The 19,173-nt window shown below is 39.7% G+C and overlaps 1 protein-coding gene across 1 annotated transcript; it reads right to left on the reverse strand.

The window, feature by feature from the left end:
- Positions 1-6,356: 6,356 nt before the first annotated feature.
- LOC113125367 (programmed cell death 1 ligand 1-like) lies at positions 6,357-19,048 on the reverse strand. The gene is made up of 6 exons (XM_026298753.1): positions 19,042-19,048; positions 18,355-18,711; positions 18,115-18,147; positions 17,436-17,528; positions 7,635-7,700; positions 6,357-7,371 (listed from the first exon to the last, which is right to left on the reverse strand). The coding sequence occupies exons 1-6, from the start codon at positions 19,046-19,048 to the stop codon at positions 7,205-7,207; spliced, it is 723 nt and encodes a 240-aa protein (XP_026154538.1). The 3' UTR covers positions 6,357-7,204.
- Between the last annotated feature and the right edge of the window lie 125 nt (positions 19,049-19,173).

A 19,173-nucleotide genomic window follows, 5' to 3' on the forward strand; every position in this document is an offset into this window, starting at 1 on the left:
CTTTGAGGGGCTGATCCTGTTTCTTCTCTCTGTAATTATCTGCCCCTGTAAACATGTAAATATTTGCATGTTCCCTCTGGCTTTTCAGCATCATGAAGGAATTAGCTGATATTAGTGAGCAGCGAGTTTTCTCTCTAAAAAGCGTCTCGTTATAGCGTCAGTGCGTATGTTGCTGTACCTTTAAGACCATTTTCAGCTTTAAAGTTAATAACATCATTCAAACTGTGTGTGCTCTTCATTATTTTAGCCAATGCAGCTGTTTGTTCCTATTCAGTGACTTGTGTTAAAACAGCTGCTCAGTGAGCGTCATGTCAGCTATTTAGTCCAACATCAACATGACCCATGTGCTCACCAATGGGTCTGAGTGTCGTCATAGAATTTAGCTCATTGTGGAGGCTTTTGTACCTAAAGCCTTTTGGTGGACACATTTTGAATGGGCCAATGTGACAAAGACACGAATGAACCATGTTTTTGTAAAAAATGTAAAGCAAGTTTATTTATATAGCAGAGTAATATAGAGTATATATATATATATATATGGCCATTGTTTTGGCCATATATGGCCATTGTGTCCTTTCCTTCGTTGCCCTGCACATGAGGTTTTACAAGACAAAACCAATTATTTGTCAGTACCATCCAAAATGACTCATGATCCGACATGACATGAGGTCTAGATGTAAAGTTGTGAAGTAATTCAGGACGTCTGCTGCCATCACACATCACAGTCAATCAGAACCAACATGCTGAATGTTAAGATGTTTGGAAGCAGAAATAAGTCACTTACATGGGCGACATCTGGAAAATGCAAGAACAAGAACAGCAACTACAAGAAAAGCAGCTACAAGAGCAGCAACATGTTCCACTGGTACACCTTCACCTGGAAGAACAGAAAAGACAAGGTTTGAGTCTGAGCAGGTAAAAATGGTTCATGGCAGCATTTTATTGATTATCAGGTAGAATTTGATAAACTGGTGTTATCGTGACTCTCTGAATAATATTTTGTGTAACTATCATCACACTTCATTTTAGTCTATTACACTACTTCATATGTGGGATAAATTCCTCCACATGTTCTATTATGAAGACACATTTATATAAAAACCTTTTTCTGCTATTTTGAGGAACCTTCTGTGAATCCATTATAAAATATTCCACCTGTTGCTCTTTTTACTGACCTCTCTGTAAACATGTCCAGTCGGTGCTGATCTACTAAGACAACACTTCTATTCTGAAAACACGTCCCTGAGTCTTTAAAGCCAAACTGTTCTGCACCAAACACAAGAGATAAAAACATGGACCAACTAAATACTCACTGGTTCCTACTGAATCATTTGTAGGAGGCAGGTCTTTGTTCTTACTCTGGTCACCTGGGCTTCATTTCATCACTAAAGTTAAACTACACACTTTCACAAAACTCAGTTCATTCATGACAAAAGATAGAAATCTTCTTTTTATTTTCTGACCTGTGTGTGTTTCTGGGTCTTTACTCTTCAGCTCAGAAAGAGAAAATAAACATTTCAAGAGTTTTAATGTTCGACATCAGGAAAATAAAGGAAGCCTTTTATACTCAGCATCAATTCCTGTCAGAGTCTGTTCTGTGGCTGATTTCTCCAACATGCAGCACATTATTATGATGCTTTGACAAAGGCACAGTCAGCAGAGCAGTTTGTTCTGCAGAAACAGTGAGATGCTTATAATACTCACCAAGAGTCACATCAGCGCATTTTATTTCCTCATTGTTCAGACGAATACAGCAACAGTAGTCTCCTCCATCTTCCTCCTTCACTCCAGAGATTTTCAGTGAAGCGTTTCCTTTTTTAAACTCTTCAATGGGAACAGTCAGCCTGTTGTTGTAGCTGGAATCTGTAATGTGAGGATGTTCATTCCTGATGACAAATATTTCTCCTCCATCTTTGCTCCACTCCAGGGTATAATCATTTGAATTGATATCAAACTTTGGGAGACATGGGAGAATAACATCACTGCCAACTTTTGCCTTTATTCCTTCATTCTTCTCAAACTCTTCCTGAGAGACAAGACATTTCCCATAATCCTTCTGACCTGTAACAAAGAGCAGAAATGACATCAACAACAGACAAACGCTGTCACTGTCTCAGCACATGTACAGTGGGTACGGAAAGTATTCAGACCCCTTTAAATTTTTCACTCTTTGTGTCATTGCAGCCATTTGCCAAAATCAAAAAAGTTCATTTTATTTCTCATTAATGTACACTCAGCACCCCATCTTGACAGAAAAAAACAGAAATGTGGACATTTTTGCAAATTTATTAAAAAAGAAAAACTGAAATATATACTTAACATATATAAATATATAATTAACACACATTCACTCATACACACACAATATTCATGCACTCTCAACAAACACACTCTCTCCCTTTGTCTCCCTCACATACACACACAGAGTAATAGGCACAAGTGTCTGCTCACAAACTGTAAATAGCCTGCTTGAGAGTAGTTAATGGGGTCAAAAGAAACCCCAAGGCAAAAAGAAATTGTTGATATGATACATTTAAGCCATTAATGTGTTTTTTCAGTTGCATTTACAAAATGATTATGATGGTTAATCAGTGACATTTACAAAACGTTACTTACCTTCTCACTCTTGGTAAAGTCCATGGGATATTGTTTTTTTTTTTTTTATATGTATGTTTATACGTATATATTGTTGTATTCCTCTGGATCCATGACCATATTTTAAGTAAAACCAAGTCAATGCACTAAGGCAACCAGTGAAACTGCAACATCACGTACTGGCCTATATTCTCAACCTCTGACCTTAACTCATTTGCATAAAAGAATCACGTATCCTTGAGAAACACAATAACAAAGGTGAAACATAAACATTCAGTGCTGACACTTCACTGTTTGCTATTATGGCCAGAGGAAACTTACTTTCTATAATTAAAAAATGTAGTCTCTAGTCATAATGTCTATTCCCAGTAACATTAGACTATCGGACAAATCAAACTTACTGTTCAAATTCACCATATGTTACTAAGCATGAACACGATTTTAAACACATGAGGATGGTGAATAAATCTGCATTATGACAAGGGATATAGTTTCTTTAAGGTGGATTATTTGCATCTGAAATAATCTGCATCCCCCTGTAACGTCACACTATACAATAATATGATCGTTGTGATCATTCAGAGTGATTCATGACAGTATCCAAAACTAGACCTCAATTTATTTTGCAATTAAAAGTCGGTTATACAAACAATTGTTGTTGACAATGTGATGTGTTTATTGTAGGCTTGTTTACATTTCCTGTTGACCTCGATTTTACTGTAGCTGTTTAACCTGCAGGCTGTTTGAGTCAGTATATTCTATTGGAATAAAGATCAGGTCACAGCGTGTTTGAATGTAGCTTCCAAACAGGGACCTAACAACACCCTGTCGCCAAAAGTCTGGTCTGTCCTGTCGGTGTCACGGACCATTACAGAGACCAGCTCTAGGGGCGCTGTTCTGTGGTCTGAGTGGCAGCAGTGTGGCCTGTCTGGTCCAGGCCTCCCAGGTGTCTGGTCTGTCTCAAGGATTTGAGGTCCGTGCCGTGCTGTCTGTGGTCCTGGTGGTTTGTGGCATCTATATAAATGATGTAATTGTATTAAAATGACAATACGATGTCACACTAAGCAGAATTATTATGTTTTTTATCTTAATCTATTTATTCAAACCCTGTCGTGTTGTATGTGAACCACAAGGAGAGAGAATTCAATTCAATTTCAATTCAATTCAATTTTATTTGTATAGCGCCAAATCACAATACAAATCATCTCAAGGCACTTTACAAAAACTAAAACTAAAAACCCAACAAATCCCTTATGAGCAGCACTTGGCGACAGTGGAGAGGAAAAACTCCCTTTAATAGAAGAAAAAACCTCCAGCAGAACCGGGCTCAGTTTGTGCGGCCATCTGCCTCGACCGGTTGGGGTGAGTGGATAGAGCAGAGAGAAAAGAACAGCAACAATAAACAACAAATAGACACTGCAAGTTGGTGGGGCCAGTAACTGCACATCAGCGATAAACAGCTCCAGGACCAGGGACACCTGCAGAAGGTACAGAGAGAGAGAGGACAGAGAGAGAGAGAGGGAGGGAGAGAGCACAAACTAGGGGAGAGAGAGAGAGCGCAAGGTTAGTGGAATATAGATTTGGGGGGGGGTTAGGGTAGGGGAGCTCAGTGCACCGATGGTCCTCGGGCAGTCTAGGCCTATAGCAGCATAACTAACTAAGGGATGGTTCAGGGTTGCCTGAAGCCAGCCCTAACTATATGCTTTGTCAAAGAGGAAGGTTTTAAGTCTAGCCTTAAAAGTACAGAGAGTGTCTGCCTCCTGAACCCAGGCTGAGAGCTGGTTCCACAGGAGAGGAGCTTGATAGCTAAAGGCTCTGCCTCCCATTCTGCTTTTGAGAACTCTGGGAACCACAAGTAGACCTGCACTCTGAGAGCGAAGTGGTCTATTGGGATAATATGGTACTATGAGGTCTTTAAGGTATGAAGGAGCTTGATTATGAAGGGATTTGTATGTGAGAAGAAGGATTTTAAATTATATTCTGTATTTTACAGGGAGCCAATGAAGAGAAGCCAATATAGGAGAAATATGATCTCTCTTGCTAGTTCCTGTCAGGACTCTGGCTGCGGCATTCTGGATTAATTGGACGCTTTTTATGGAGATACTGGGACATCCAGATAGTAATGAGTTACAGTAATCTAGCCTTGAGGTAACAAATGCATGGACTAGTTTTTCTGCATCACTTTGAGACAGGATGTTCCTAATTTTGGAAATGTTGCACAGGTGAAAGAATACAGTTCTAGAGATTTGTTTTATATGTGAGTTAAAGGACATGTCCTGGTCAAAAATAACTCCAAGGTTTTTTACAGTAGTGCTAGAGGCCAGGGCTATGCCATCTAGAGTAGCTATTATTTGAGAAAAGTTATTTCTGAGATTTTTTGGCCCAAATATAATGACTTCTGTTTTCTCCGAGTTTAAAAGTAAAAAGTTACTGGTCATCCAGGCCTTTATGTCAGTTAGACAGGCTTGAAGTCTGGTTAACTGGTTTGTGTTAACAGGTTTAATAGATAGATATAACTGAGTGTCATCTGCATAGCAGTGGTAATTAATAGAGTGCTTCCTAATGACATATCCTAAAGGAAGCATGTACAGGGTGAACAGAATCGGTCCTAGCACGGAGCCTTGTGGAACTCCATAACTAACTTTTGTTCGTGTGGAAGGTTCATCATGGACATGAACAAACTGGAATCTGTCCGATAAATAGGATTGGAACCACTTTAACGCTGTTCCTCTGATACCAATCACATGCTCCAGTCTCTGTAATAAGAGATCTGTAATGTCTCATCTAGGACTGTGTGGCTCTTACCCCAAATCCAAGAAGTAGGAAGATCGAGTCTTATTTAGGCATCTGTTTTATTTACGAACACGTCAGAAGGTATTAGAGAAATGCATTTTATTATTGTGTTGGTTTAACATGTAAACTAGCAATAGATACATTAGAGGCTACACGGACTACACAGGCCAACCAACTGTCTTTATTCAATTCTCACTAACCTGTGGCCACGAGAAATTTAACAAGTCTCCATTGCAAAATGTCCTTGGTGTTAAATGGAAACTTGTTTTGGTCACAGTTGCCTCTAACTAACCTTTTTGAAACCGACTGGCTCTGACACAGGGGTTCCTAATAAACTGGTTCTCAAATGCATCTACCTACTGAACTTCCCTTTGGAGATTAATAAAGTGAAAGTAAAGGCTGTTAATTGTTCAGTTCTTGCCTGCAGTGCTCCTGAAGCATCTGCACCTGTTATTCTTCTCCACTCGTTTGTTCAGGTGTTTTCTTTAATGTCTCATGTTTTACGGTGTAAAAAGCTGCTGTGTTTTCTAACCTGCCCTTTTTTTGGTTGTTGTTGAGCTCATAAGGTCCAGGAACAATATTCAGTACAGTATATACAACATGTTAATATTTGACTAAGTTTCTCATCTTTTTGTTGACATATATTTTACATAACATATATGGATATTAATTCCAGCAGGCAGGACAAACTGGTTGTATTTACTTATTGACAACATGAAGTGAGTTGATTTGACAGTAAACTGTCTGTAGGTGTGGACTGACTCCAGTAACCTCCTCAAGATGTTTAATCTCAGAAACAACCTGAAAATAAACACGAAACATTCGGCCCCTGAAATAACATATAAGAGATTTGAGCTACTCGTTATCATAATTGGTCCTTGTCATATTTTCATCGTAGATTATATGATGAAAACATGATGCTGGGGAACATTAGTCCGACCTAAGTCTTCAGTTAGAAAGACAGTGGGTTCAGCAGTTTGAGTATCTTTAATTACATCAACAAATAAGGCACAGCAGGATTCACACAATGTAGTTAAGGTAGAAACCAACACTGTGTAGTATTCAATCAAATATATACATGATTAGAAAAACATAAAAAACAGTGAACATATAAAATATAAAACATTATTCCATGTTCAATTACTGTTTAGCAATGAACTTGCGACACTAATTACTTAATAAATGTGGACAATTTGGAAAATAATTGGGTGCAGCAGTAAGTGAGACACCAGCTGATTCAGAGTAGGCAGGTGTAGGTGTTCATGGACGCTGGTTCTGTGGTTAAAGTGTCTTGTTTCAGGTTTAGCTGGAGTTCAACAGATGGAGGTTTAGTTCCAGCTGTTAGATCAAAATGGGTTCTCCTTTTGGGGTTCTCCTAATTGTATAAAGTGTATGCATTTTTCCATAAAGAGAGCACCAGAGGTCTCCCTAAACCACCCAATGGCATCATGGCATTATGAATCCTCAGAATGATAGAAAGCTGACAGGCTGGATATTAACATGCACTTCTGCCTATTAATCAGCTCAATATGCTCCAATTAACCCCTTGTAGACTGTTGTTGCAAATTCACCTCAAACCATTCCCAGTCTGAATAAATAAAATAATTGACATACATCGATCCATTATCATGGAGCCTAAAATAACTTACATAACTTAATAATTTAAAAGGTTATTATGAATTTAAAAAAGAATTATTATAGAATAAATTTAGGCAGTAAGGGGTTAATCAGTCGACCTGTACTGATGAATGAAGCAGAGGTTTTTGTCTTGTCTTTTCCTCAGCCTGCAGGACAATCGTCTGGTGTTTTGGTTAATTCAGAGGGACCATTTCCTTGGCGTTTTCCTGGTCTGGTCTCTGAATTTCTTTCTGTAGTAGATGACGAGGACGACAACAACGGTGACAGCGAAGGTGGCGACGATGAAGACGACAAAACCTGCACCTCCACCAAAAATTATCTTTGTTTTCCCATCTTTGATGATGCCTGGAAGAATAAGAGAGACTGAGATGAGCACAGGGCGATAAGGATGAAGCTCTGCTGACTTTAGTTTCCACTTCTTTAACATTTGTATATTTATTGTGCTACTTAAACATTTTCTGTGAAATATTATTTCACTTTCCAGCTGCTCCTGTTTCACTCAGTCCCATCTGTCCTTATGTTCTCAAACAAATGCTGTGACTCTGAATTGTGGTTTTACAAAAGCAAAACAGATAAAACTTATTTCTGGAAACACAGAAGTTACTTACTGGATTCTGTCACGTCGATCGTGTTAACTGTAGTCGGGCTGGATGTGGGATCAGTCCCTGGCTGGTCTGTTAAATGTACAACAACACAAAGCAGCATTAAATTACTGTGAATGTACTGACAGACAGCAAAGTGTATGTGCAGTGTATCATCCCACTGAAGCTGCACTCTGACACAGCTCAGTCCACCTGAGATGTTAATGAAACATATCAATGAAACGTTATGAAACAGCTGCTTGGCTCCGTATGAATTTCAGGGATGATAAAAACCTAATTTAGAAATACTGTGAAAATGAATTGATGTAGTTTAAGAACAAAAGGTCCTGATTCCTCTCAGCACAATGACACATGTAACAGAAAATGAGATGAAATGAGTGTTTGTATGTTCCTGTGTTTAAAACAAGCCACTTCTGGCTGAATAATCAACTGATTTATCTGTCGTCTGCACAAGAACCGTAGTGATCAGCTGATCAACATATTACTCAGCACCTGAGATTGATCACTGACTAATCATTTCTGTAGTTTTACACAAACCACTGTTTTGGTTTCAGGGCTCTGAAAGGTGAGAAGTGGTTGTTTCCATTTGTTGTTTATAAATCCAAAGTTTTTATGATGAAATCTGTAGATTAGTGAGAAAAATAAACTATTTGCTGCTCTACACAGCACATGGCGTTTCTTCAGGGACTCAGGAGTAAAAGGTTTTTAAAGATTTTATTCACATGTCCACAGATCTAAGTGTCCACATTGCAAATAACACAGGTGGTTTAAAATCTCGCCCTATGATATAGATCAGGGGTTTACTGACCACGGCTTTGCTTCCCATTGAGAAAACCGATGACACAGAAGTTGAGAAAAGCGAAATTTTAAGTCTATTAAAAATAAAGAAAAATCGATAATCGATATGCTGGGGAGGAACGACTTTGTTGTTCATTTATCACGGAATAATAAAACTAGCTAGTGCTAACACTATTATCTAGCTAGCTTAGGTGCCATTGTCGTTAGCTTAGCAGTTAGCTGCCATTACTAACCAAAGTGTCGCACAGCAAAACAAACTTTTCTTAGATTAAAAACGACCCGAGTCAAGTTCGTTAAAGAACAAGTAACTTTTGTCAAACATGCAAAGGTTCAGTTCATTTGAGAGCCCGACTCACCATGTACCGCCAGTGTTGCAGTTAGTGTTAGTGCTCCGAGAGCTATTAAGAAAATCATTGAAATAGCTGTTTCTGAGCTCGGTCGTCGATCCCGTTAGTCTCACTAAGCTGTTTTTGAAAACTTTGGTTCCGAACGGAGCGACTTCTGTCGTAGGCTTTAACAGGCCACGGGGTGTAGCAGACCAAATCAAAATGTCCCGCAAAACGACACCGATCATGAAACGTCACGACGCTCCATCACGTGACGTGAAGGAGGCGGGGCCATAATTGGGTCGTACCATTGTAACGGTCTTAGTGTGAGAACCAGAGGACGGTGATCGTTGTTGTATGAGAACCAGAGCAGAGAGCAGCTTTCTGCCACACAGGACCGTGTGAAATGCGCTTAAAAGTTCTGTTCTCGTTGCTCACATTTAATAAACATTTAGAAATAATAATAATAATATAATTCCGTTACTGACTGTTTCTAGGCACCCCTCATTGTGCAGTTGTTTAACCAGCTGTTTACCAGGGCAACGGTTTCTGGGGGGTCACTTCTACGACTCTATCACAGTTACTATACCAGTCTCAAAGCTGCATTCTTTTACAAGCAGTTAATAGAAAGCATAGAATAGCTTTTAATCCTCACACACGCACGTTACAATATTTAATTTAGCTTCAGTCAAAATGTAATTTTATACAGCTGAAATGTAATTACGGACAAAGTGAAATTTAACGTAAAACGACTCCACAGTTTCCTCGACGAGGGCTTGAGTCCGAACAAATGTCCACACACACACTCAGGAGACACGTAATGTCACTAGACTTCATACTCAGCAGAATATATATATAAATATAACGTATATGTCTCAGCTCAAAGTATCGTAAACTCCATGAGAAGGTAAAATATCCGCTGAAACCACCCAGACAAACATGGCGAACAGCAGCATAAAGAAGCGGCAACCACGTTTGCTGCACTCGACTAAACTGATCTCTGGCTTATATTAAACACAACGACACGGTTCTCTTTACATTTTAAACACATTAGTAAACTATTGAGAACAGTGTAATACAGATAAACACCATTACCTTTAAAAGAGAACAAATCCGACCGTTGGAGGAGATCGTGGAAATACACACAAGAACGTTGGGCAGCGTCATTACGTTATGAAAAGACGTAGACGATCCGACGGCACTAAACTGTATTTAAAAACGTGTTTGTACGCAGGCGTAGCCGCTCTCTCTCTCTCTCTGTCACACAATCACACAAATACCAGAAGGAATAGCATCAAAAACTGCAAATTCCTTTCCATTCCAAGTCTTTACAGCTAAAGAACAGTGAGAACACATGGTGGAGAACAGTGAGTCAAAGAAAAACAGCAGGTTTTCTGTGAAATATGAAGAAGTTTCCTGTCAAACCAGAAAATAAGCAGTGAAGCTTCAGACGTTGCTTTGTTCCTGCACTGATCATATACTGGGACACACACCTGTATAGATCTGTCATATACTGGGACACACGCCTGTATAGATCTACACTACCTCTGCTGACCAAGCCACAACTACAATACTGCATTTAAATGCTCAGAAAAATAAAACAGTAAACACATGCTGTGTCTCATTTCCATGCTACATCCTATTTCTATCAAAGCTTTGGAGCTGTTTCTGCTTACAGACCTCACTGTCCAAATAAACAAAGGGCTGATAGACTATCGACATAATTTCTTTATTAAAATATAAAAATACAAAAATACATCTCTTGTTACGTTAAGACAAGTTTCTACATCAATGGTGAAAACATCCTGTGATGCATCGTTGTGTTAAATAGTGAGGACAGACACTCTGCTCTCATGTGCAGCACAGAAGATCTTTGGTTGACAATCACTGTAAAACTGGCCAACAAAACAGAGATGCTGAACATCAGAGTAAACAGGTCCTGCAGTAAAAGTCAGAAAAGGGAAGTTGGAGCTGTGCTTCTAAAATTTAGAATAAAAACTAACAAACCACTGAAGTTAAGGAACATTTTGGCTAATTGGGTCACATCTGGATTCTCTGCTTTCAGTCTTCATTCAAAAACATGAAACCCCTTGTTTGTTAAAGTAAATGTTCTAAATTTACCTTAGAGGGAACTTTTCAAGTGTTTATAGTCTCAACAAGGGGTGGACAAATATTTCTCTAAGCAAATGTCTGTCCATTAATACTGTTTAATATTCTAACTAATATCCAACTCAAGCTGGACATATTGACCTTAATAACGTCACTTGGTGACAGTAACCTAATGTAGTGCCTGATGTAGGTCCAGTAGGACCTGAACCTCCAGCTGCTTCAGACCTGGACCAACTGGCCGAGCCTTGTTCTCCAGGGTGGAGCAGAAGTTCAACACTTAAAGCTTTTCTTTTAGATTCTTTACAGTTTGTGTGAACAGAAAGTGCAATATAATTAATGCTGTTACTGCAGTATGTGCACAATTAGAGAGACACTACATTAGGACTCAAAGTGCAATGCACAGACTGGGTCTTGGGTTTTAATAGAAAAAACCCAAAGGCAGAAAAAGTGTTTAGGCCTGAAACTTCAGCCTGGGTGCAAGACCTGTTTCAAACTCTGCACATTTCAGTGCTTCATTCCATTCCTCATCACTAGAGGTCGACTGATATGGGTTTTCTATGGGGTAATGATTTTTTTTGGACTGTATGTTGGGATGAGGGCAGCATGGTGGAGGAGTGGTTAGCACTGTTGCCTCACATCAAGAAGGTTCCTGGTTTGAAACCCATCAGGGGTCTTTCTGTGTGGAGTTTGCATGTTCCCCCTGTGCTTGTGTGGGTTTTCTCCAGGTACTCTGGTTTCCTCCCACAGTCCAAAACGAGGTGCAGGTGAAAATAATGAATTAATTGGGTCAACGTAAAGGGAACAGAATAAACAAAAACCAGTTCCTGTCATGATCCTTCAAAGTAAAACCAAACAGGAAGTCCAGACTACGGATCATGACACAAACATCATTTAAGACAAATGTTTACTGGATTATTTTTGAGCCATAAGGATACTTCAAGTACATTTGGATACTGCTGGTACTTTTGGAGTTTTACTGCAGTAACATTTAGAATGCAGTACTTTTACTTGGAACAGAGGATTTTTAATCTGTGGTATTTCTACTGTTACTGCAGTAAAGGAGCTGAGTACTTCTTTGAGTACATTGAAAGTACGCAGCCTGTGTACTGTCACAGTCAGATGCAGTACGTTCTCAAAGGAAAAACACATGAGGTTTAGTGTTTCTGTTCATAAAATACCACAAAGGGTCAGATTCATGTTTCAGTCTGTTGTATCATCTGTTGTCAAAGCCACAGTTTCCACACTGAGCATCCATCCTGACAGATCTCAGTTCTTCCGGTATGAGACCTTCACTCTGAGCTGTGAGGTGCCGGGAACCTTCAGTGAGTGGAAAGTGATGAGGAACACCTCCTCTTCATCACTGGTTCCATGTGAGGTCGGCTGGGGTCACCCAGAAGGCTCCTCCTGCATTGTTAAGGGCGTCTACACATCAGACACTGGACTGTACTGGTGTGAGTCTGAGCAGGGGGAGCACAGCAACGTCCTCAACATCACAGTGAACAGTGAGTTTGCAGTGTTTTAGTCAGACTGTGGACACAGGAAGTCCATAATCAGGGACCATGGTGTGCTTTCCTGTATTTCAGTTGGTGAGGTGATCCTGGAGGTCCCTGCACTCCCCGTGACAGAGGGAGGTGAAGTGGTTCTTCGCTGCTCCTTCAAGCAAAGATACGCACCGAAGTCGGCGTCTGACTTCAGTGCTTCGTTCTTCAGGGACGGCGTTTTCATCGGCACGCAGCCTGAAGGAAAGATGGTCCTTAAACCCGTGTCAGAGTCTGACGAAGGTTTCTACAAGTGTGAACACCCCACAGAAGGACAGTCACCACAGAGCTTCCTGGCTGTCAGAGGTGAGGAGTCGGTTTGTTGTCTGCATGCATGTGTGGAAGGTCGACACGTGTCTGAGGCAAAGCTGTAATGGAGACAGGACTCGTCTCAGAGGTTCAGGGGTCGGAGTCTCTGTATGAACGATTAGACCTTCCACATACTGTCTCTACCCAGAAGCCCCTGCAGTGGGAAACATGACCCCATGAAAATCACATCTCATCACATTATTGTGATATTTTCTTCTTCACAGTCCAGGATCAGCCCAACACTGTCAGTCCTCCTCCTCCTCCTCCTCCTGTGTTCATGTCCCTTCCCAAGCTGGTGTGCACCGTCCTGCTGTTCAGCCTCTACACCGTCATCATGGTGGTGTGTATTTATATCTACAGGAAGTGGGCTCGAGGTAAGAGCACCTCCAAACATCCCAGTGATCGTAGAATCTGTAGAAGACAATCTAGACAGTAAACAAAGTGCAGGTGACGTCAGTGTGAGGCAGAAACTACAACAGGAAGAAGTGAAAATCAAACACTGTGGCGCCCCCTGCCTGTGGGCAGGTGACAGGTGTTGTCATTAGCAGCAGGGAGGAGACGGGGCTGAAACAGGAAACACTGAACACTTGTCTTTGTATTTCCTGCTGCTGATGTGGACAAATGTTCAATTCACTGAAAAACCTTCTGGTTTTCCTGCAGCTCGAGCTGATGCTAAGAGACGCTCTGGGAGTCTCTCACTGGGCTGATGATGATGAAGAGGAAGATACAGTGGGTACGGAAAGTATTCAGACCCCTTTAAATTTTTCACTCTTTGTGTCATTGCAGCCATTTGCCAAAATCAAAAAAGTTCATTTTATTTCTCATTAATGTACACTCAGCACCCCATCTTGACAGAAAAAAACAGAAATGTAGAAATTTTTGCAAATTTATTAAAAAAGAAAAACTGAAATATCACATGGTCATAAGTATTCAGACCCTGTGCAGTGACACTCATATTTAACTCACATGCTGTCCATTTCTTCTGATCCTCCTTGAGATGGTTCTGGTCCTTCATTGGAGTCCAGCTGTGTTTAATTAAACTGATTGGACTTGATTAGGAAAGGCACACGCCTGTCTATATAAGACCTTACAGCTCACAGTGCATGTCAGAGCAAATGAGAATCATGAGGTCGAAGGAACTGCCCTAGGAGCTCAGAGACAGAATTGTGGCAAGGCACAGATCTGGCCAAGGTTACAAAAGAATTTCTGCAGCACTCAAGGTTCCTAAGAGCACAGTGGCCTCCATAATCCTCAAATGGAAAAAGTTTGGGAAGACCAGAACTCTTCCTAGACCTGGCCGTCCAGCCAAACTGAGCAATCGTGGGAGAAGAGCCTTGGTGAGAGAGGTAAAGAAGAACCCAAAGGTCACTGTGGCTGAGCTCCAGAGATGCAGTAGGGAGATGGGAGAAAGTTCCACAAAGTCAACTATCACTGCAGCCCTCCACCAGTCGGGGCTTTATGGCAGAGTGGCCCGACGGAAGCCACTCCTCAGTGCAAGACACATGAAAGCCTACATAGAGTTTGCCAAAAAACACATGAAGGACTCCCAGACTATGAGAAATAAGATTCTCTGGTCTGATGAGACCAAGATTGAACTTTTTGGCGTTAATTCTAAGCGGTATGTGTGGAGAAAACCAGGCACTGCTCATCACCTGCCCAATACAATCCCTACAGTGAAACATGGTGGTGGGAGCATCATGTTGTGGGGGTGTTTTTCAGCTGCAGGGACAGGACGACTGGTTGCAATTGAAGGAAAGATGAATGCGGCCAAGTACAGAGATATCCTGGAAGAAAACCTCTTCCAGAGTGCTCAGGACCTCAGGCTGGGCCGAAGGTTCACCTTTCAACAGGACAATGACCCTAAGCACACAACTAAAATAACAAAGGAGTGGCATCGGAACAACTCTGTGACCGTTCTTGACTGGCCCAGCCAGAGCCCTGACCTAAACCCAATTGAGCATCTCTGGAGAGACCTGAAAATGGCTGTCCACCAACGTTCACCATCCAACCTGACAGAACTGGAGAGGATCTGCAAGGAAGAATGGCAGAGGATCCCCAAATCCAGGTGTGAAAAACTTGTTGCATCATTCTCAAGAAGACTCATGGCTGTACTAGCTCAAAAGGGTGCTTCTACTCAATACTGAGCACAGGGTCTGAATACTTATGACCATGTGATATTTCAGTTTTTCTTTTTTAATAAACTTGCAAAAATTTCTACATTTCTGGTTTTTTCTGTCAAGATGGGGTGCTGAGTGTACATTAATGAGAAATAAAATGAACTTTTTTGATTTTGGCAAATGGCTGCAATGACACAAAGAGTGAAAAATTTAAAGGGGTCTGAATACTTTCCGTACCCACTGTATGTGTGTATATAATGTTTATAAATGCTCAGGTCACTGCTGCATCTGCTGAGCTTTATTTTTATATTTGTACCTTTACAAAGTGTTTGTTTATCACTGACGATGCAGCAGTTTGTTTTTACTGAAGCTTTTGGTTCTGACATTAAATCATAGCAGTATAATTAATTGATATAAATATAAATGATGTCTCCCAAAACAGAAAACACACAGTTTTTGTTTGTTTTGTAAACCATAAACACTCACGATGAGAAGTAAATAGTAAAATGAATAAAATGTGTTCACCCATATATCCTTCATTACACAGGCAGCTTACAGCAGCTTTTGCCCCATGTTGTTCACACTGTGACAATGTGGGGACAATGTGGGGACAATGTGGGGCTCCAGTTACACACCAACCAAACCTCGTGTTTCTGTGCCTGAACACACAGCAGGCACTTTACAGTTACATCTTCTGGTGTTTGACATGCACTGTGTTTGTTTAAAATGACACCTTTTTAAAAAATTCAAACATGGACAGACTGATCTCATACAGAAGAGTTTTCTATTTCTCAGGCGTCATTAGTGAAGGATCAGAATTTATGTTGCATGCTTGAAAGTGGGGAACACAAAATATTTTTTCTTCTTAAATTCACAATATTTATATAAAAAGACAAATCTGAACCAATAATGAAGAAAAACTACTAGTGATGGGAATTCCGGCTCTTTTTAAAGAACCAGCTCTTTCGGCTCCCAAGTGGCTCTTCAGATTTTTTGGTGCTTAAATTAAATTATTACCAACAATAATGTAAAGTTATGCTAAATATGAATTACTAATGTAAAAAAACATGCACTATATGAAATGTTTATTAGATAAATACACCTTTATTTATACACTCTACAGAGTGATAAAAAATAAAGTAGAAAGTGTAAAAAATGTTTAACTATTTACAAATGACCTAAACTAATTAAACTATTTTAAACTTTTGGCTTTTTACTACTAAACAAATTTAAAGTGAAACAACACACAGAAGCTTACAGAATCACACTACAAAATATAAATTAAAATGTGTAAAACCATAAGAAAAAGTTTTCTCCTTCAGTGGAGACTGGCATTGAGAAAAACCAAGTGCCTCAGCTTTGAGGGGCTGATCCTGTTTCTTCTCTCTGTAATTATCTGCCCCTGTAAACATGTAAATATTTGCATGTTCCCTCTGGCTTTTCAGCATCATGAAGGAATTAGCTGATATTAGTGAGCAGCGAGTTTTCTCTCTAAAAAGCGTCTCGTTATAGCGTCAGTGCGTATGTTGCTGTACCTTTAAGACCATTTTCAGCTTTAAAGTTAATAACATCATTCAAACTGTGTGTGCTCTTCATTATTTTAGCCAATGCAGCTGTTTGTTCCTATTCAGTGACTTGTGTTAAAACAGCTGCTCAGTGAGCGTCATGTCAGCTATTTAGTCCAACATCAACATGACCCATGTGCTCACCAATGGGTCTGAGTGTCGTCATAGAATTTAGCTCATTGTGGAGGCTTTTGTACCTAAAGCCTTTTGGTGGACACATTTTGAATGGGCCAATGTGACAAAGACACGAATGAACCATGTTTTTGTAAAAAATGTAAAGCAACTTTATTTATATAGCAGAGTAATATAGAGTAATTCAAAGTGTTAATGTATGTATGTGTATATATATACATACATTAAGAAAGAATCTGGCACAACAGTACATTTATTTATCTCTCTCTCTCTCTCATATATATATATATATATATATATATATATATATATATATATAGAGAGAGAGAGAGAGAGAGAGAGAGAGAGAGAGAGAGAGAGATAAATAAATGTACTGTATATATATATATATATATGTACTGTATATATATATATATATATATATATACAGTACATTTATCTCTCTCTCTCTCTCTCTCTCTCTCTCTCTCTCTCTCTCTCTCTCTCTCTCTCTCTCTCCTCTCTCTCTCTCTCTCTCTTCTCTCTCTCTCTCTCTCTATATATATATAGAGAGAGAGAGAGAGAGAGAGAGAGAGATAAATAAATGTACTGTTGTGCCAGATTCTTTCTTTTACTCAAAGTTTCCCTCGCCAGTGTTGGTGTTTCCGCGGTTGTTCAGAGATACATGTTCATGGTTCGTACTTGTGTTTTGGCCATTGTGTCCTTTCCTTCGTTGCCCTGCACATGAGGTTTTACAAGACAAAACCAATTATTTGTCAGTACCATCCAAAATGACTCATGATCCGACATGACATGAGGTCTAGATGTAAAGTTGTGAAGTAATTCAGGACGACTGCTGCCATCACACATCACAGTCAATCAGAACCAACATGCTGAATGTTAAGATGTTTGGAAGCAGAAATAAGTCACTTACATGGGCGACATCTGAAATATGCAACAACAAGAACAGCAACTACAAGATAACCAGCTACAAGAACAGCAACATGTTCCACTGGTACACCTTCACCTGGAAGAACAGAAAAGACAAGGTTTGAGTCTGAGCAGGTAAAAATGGTTCATGGCAGCATTTTATTGATTATCAGGTAGAATTTGATAAACTGGTGTTATCGTGACTCTCTGAATAATATTTTGTGTAACTATCATCACACTTCATTTTAGTCTATTACACTACTTCATATGTGGGATAAATTCCTCCACATGTTCTATTATGAAGACACATTTATATAAAAACCTTTTTCTGCTATTTTGAGGAACCTTCTGTGAATCCATTATAAAATATTCCACCTGTTGCTCTTTTTACTGACCTCTCTGTAAACATGTCCAGTCGGTGCTGATCTACTAAGACAACACTTCTATTCTGAAAACACGTCCCTGAGTCTTTAAAGCCAAACTGTTCTGCACCAAACACAAGAGATAAAAACATGGACCAACTAAATACTCACTGGTTCCTACTGAATCATTTGTAGGAGGCAGGTCTTTGTTCTTACTCTGGTCACCTGGGCTTCATTTCATCACTAAAGTTAAACTACACACTTTCACAAAACTCAGTTCATTCATGACAAAAGATAGAAATCTTCTTTTTATTTTCTGACCTGTGTGTGTTTCTGGGTCTTTACTCTTCAGCTCTGAAAGAGAAATAAACATTTCAAGAGTTTTAATGTTCGACATCAGGAAAATAAAGGAAGCCTTTTATACTCAGCATCAATTCCTGTCAGAGTCTGTTCTGTGGCTGATTTCTCCAACATGCAGCACATTATTATGATGCTTTGACAAAGGCACAGTCAGCAGAGCAGTTTGTTCTGCAGAAACAGTGAGATGCTTATAATACTCACCAAGAGTCACATCAGCGCATTTTATTTCCTCATTGTTCAGACGAATACAGCAACAGTAGACTCCTCCATCTTCCTCAGTCACTCCAGAGAGTTTCAGAGAAGCGTTTCCTTTTTTAAACTCTTCAATGTGAACCCTCAGCCTGTTGTTGTAGCTGGAATTTGCAATGTGAGGATGTTCATTCCTGATGACAAATATTTCTCCTCCATCTTTGCTCCAGTACAGGTTATCATCATTTGAATTGATACTAAACTTTGGGACACATGGGAGAATAACATCACTGCCAACTTTTGCCTTTATTCCTTCATTCTTCTCAAACTCTTCCTGAGAGACAAGACATTTCCCATAATCCTTCTGGCCTGTAACAAAGAGCAGAAATGACATCAACAACAGACAAACGCTGTCACTGTCTCAGCACATGTAAACTTGAAGATCACATAGTGACGACACCTTTTTCACTGCAGGGCCAATGTTTACTACAGGTCATTGTTCATTGTAGTTTTCTACCATCTCTGAAATGTAATTTATCTGCATGTGGACATATTGATACGGTTGTTTCAGTGTGTTTCATGTCCTAATATAAATATTCAGCACGGTGCAGTTTCTCTAATGGTTTTTAAATCAATGGTTTATAATTCACAATAATTATTGCCATTAAAATGTGAAAGGAGGGCTGGACGTTAGTTTACTGGTCATTTTTTCTTTGCTAAACTTTAACATGTTAACTTTCCCTGTTGGTTGTGACATGCAGAGACTGAGGCATCAACAACACACTAGGTCTGGGTCCTAGTACAGGAACCAGGCAGCAGTTCTCTGGACTG

Source organism: Mastacembelus armatus, chromosome 18 (genome assembly GCF_900324485.2).
Source record: "Mastacembelus armatus chromosome 18, fMasArm1.2, whole genome shotgun sequence".
In the NCBI taxonomy this organism is placed as follows: Eukaryota; Metazoa; Chordata; class Actinopteri; order Synbranchiformes; family Mastacembelidae; genus Mastacembelus; species Mastacembelus armatus.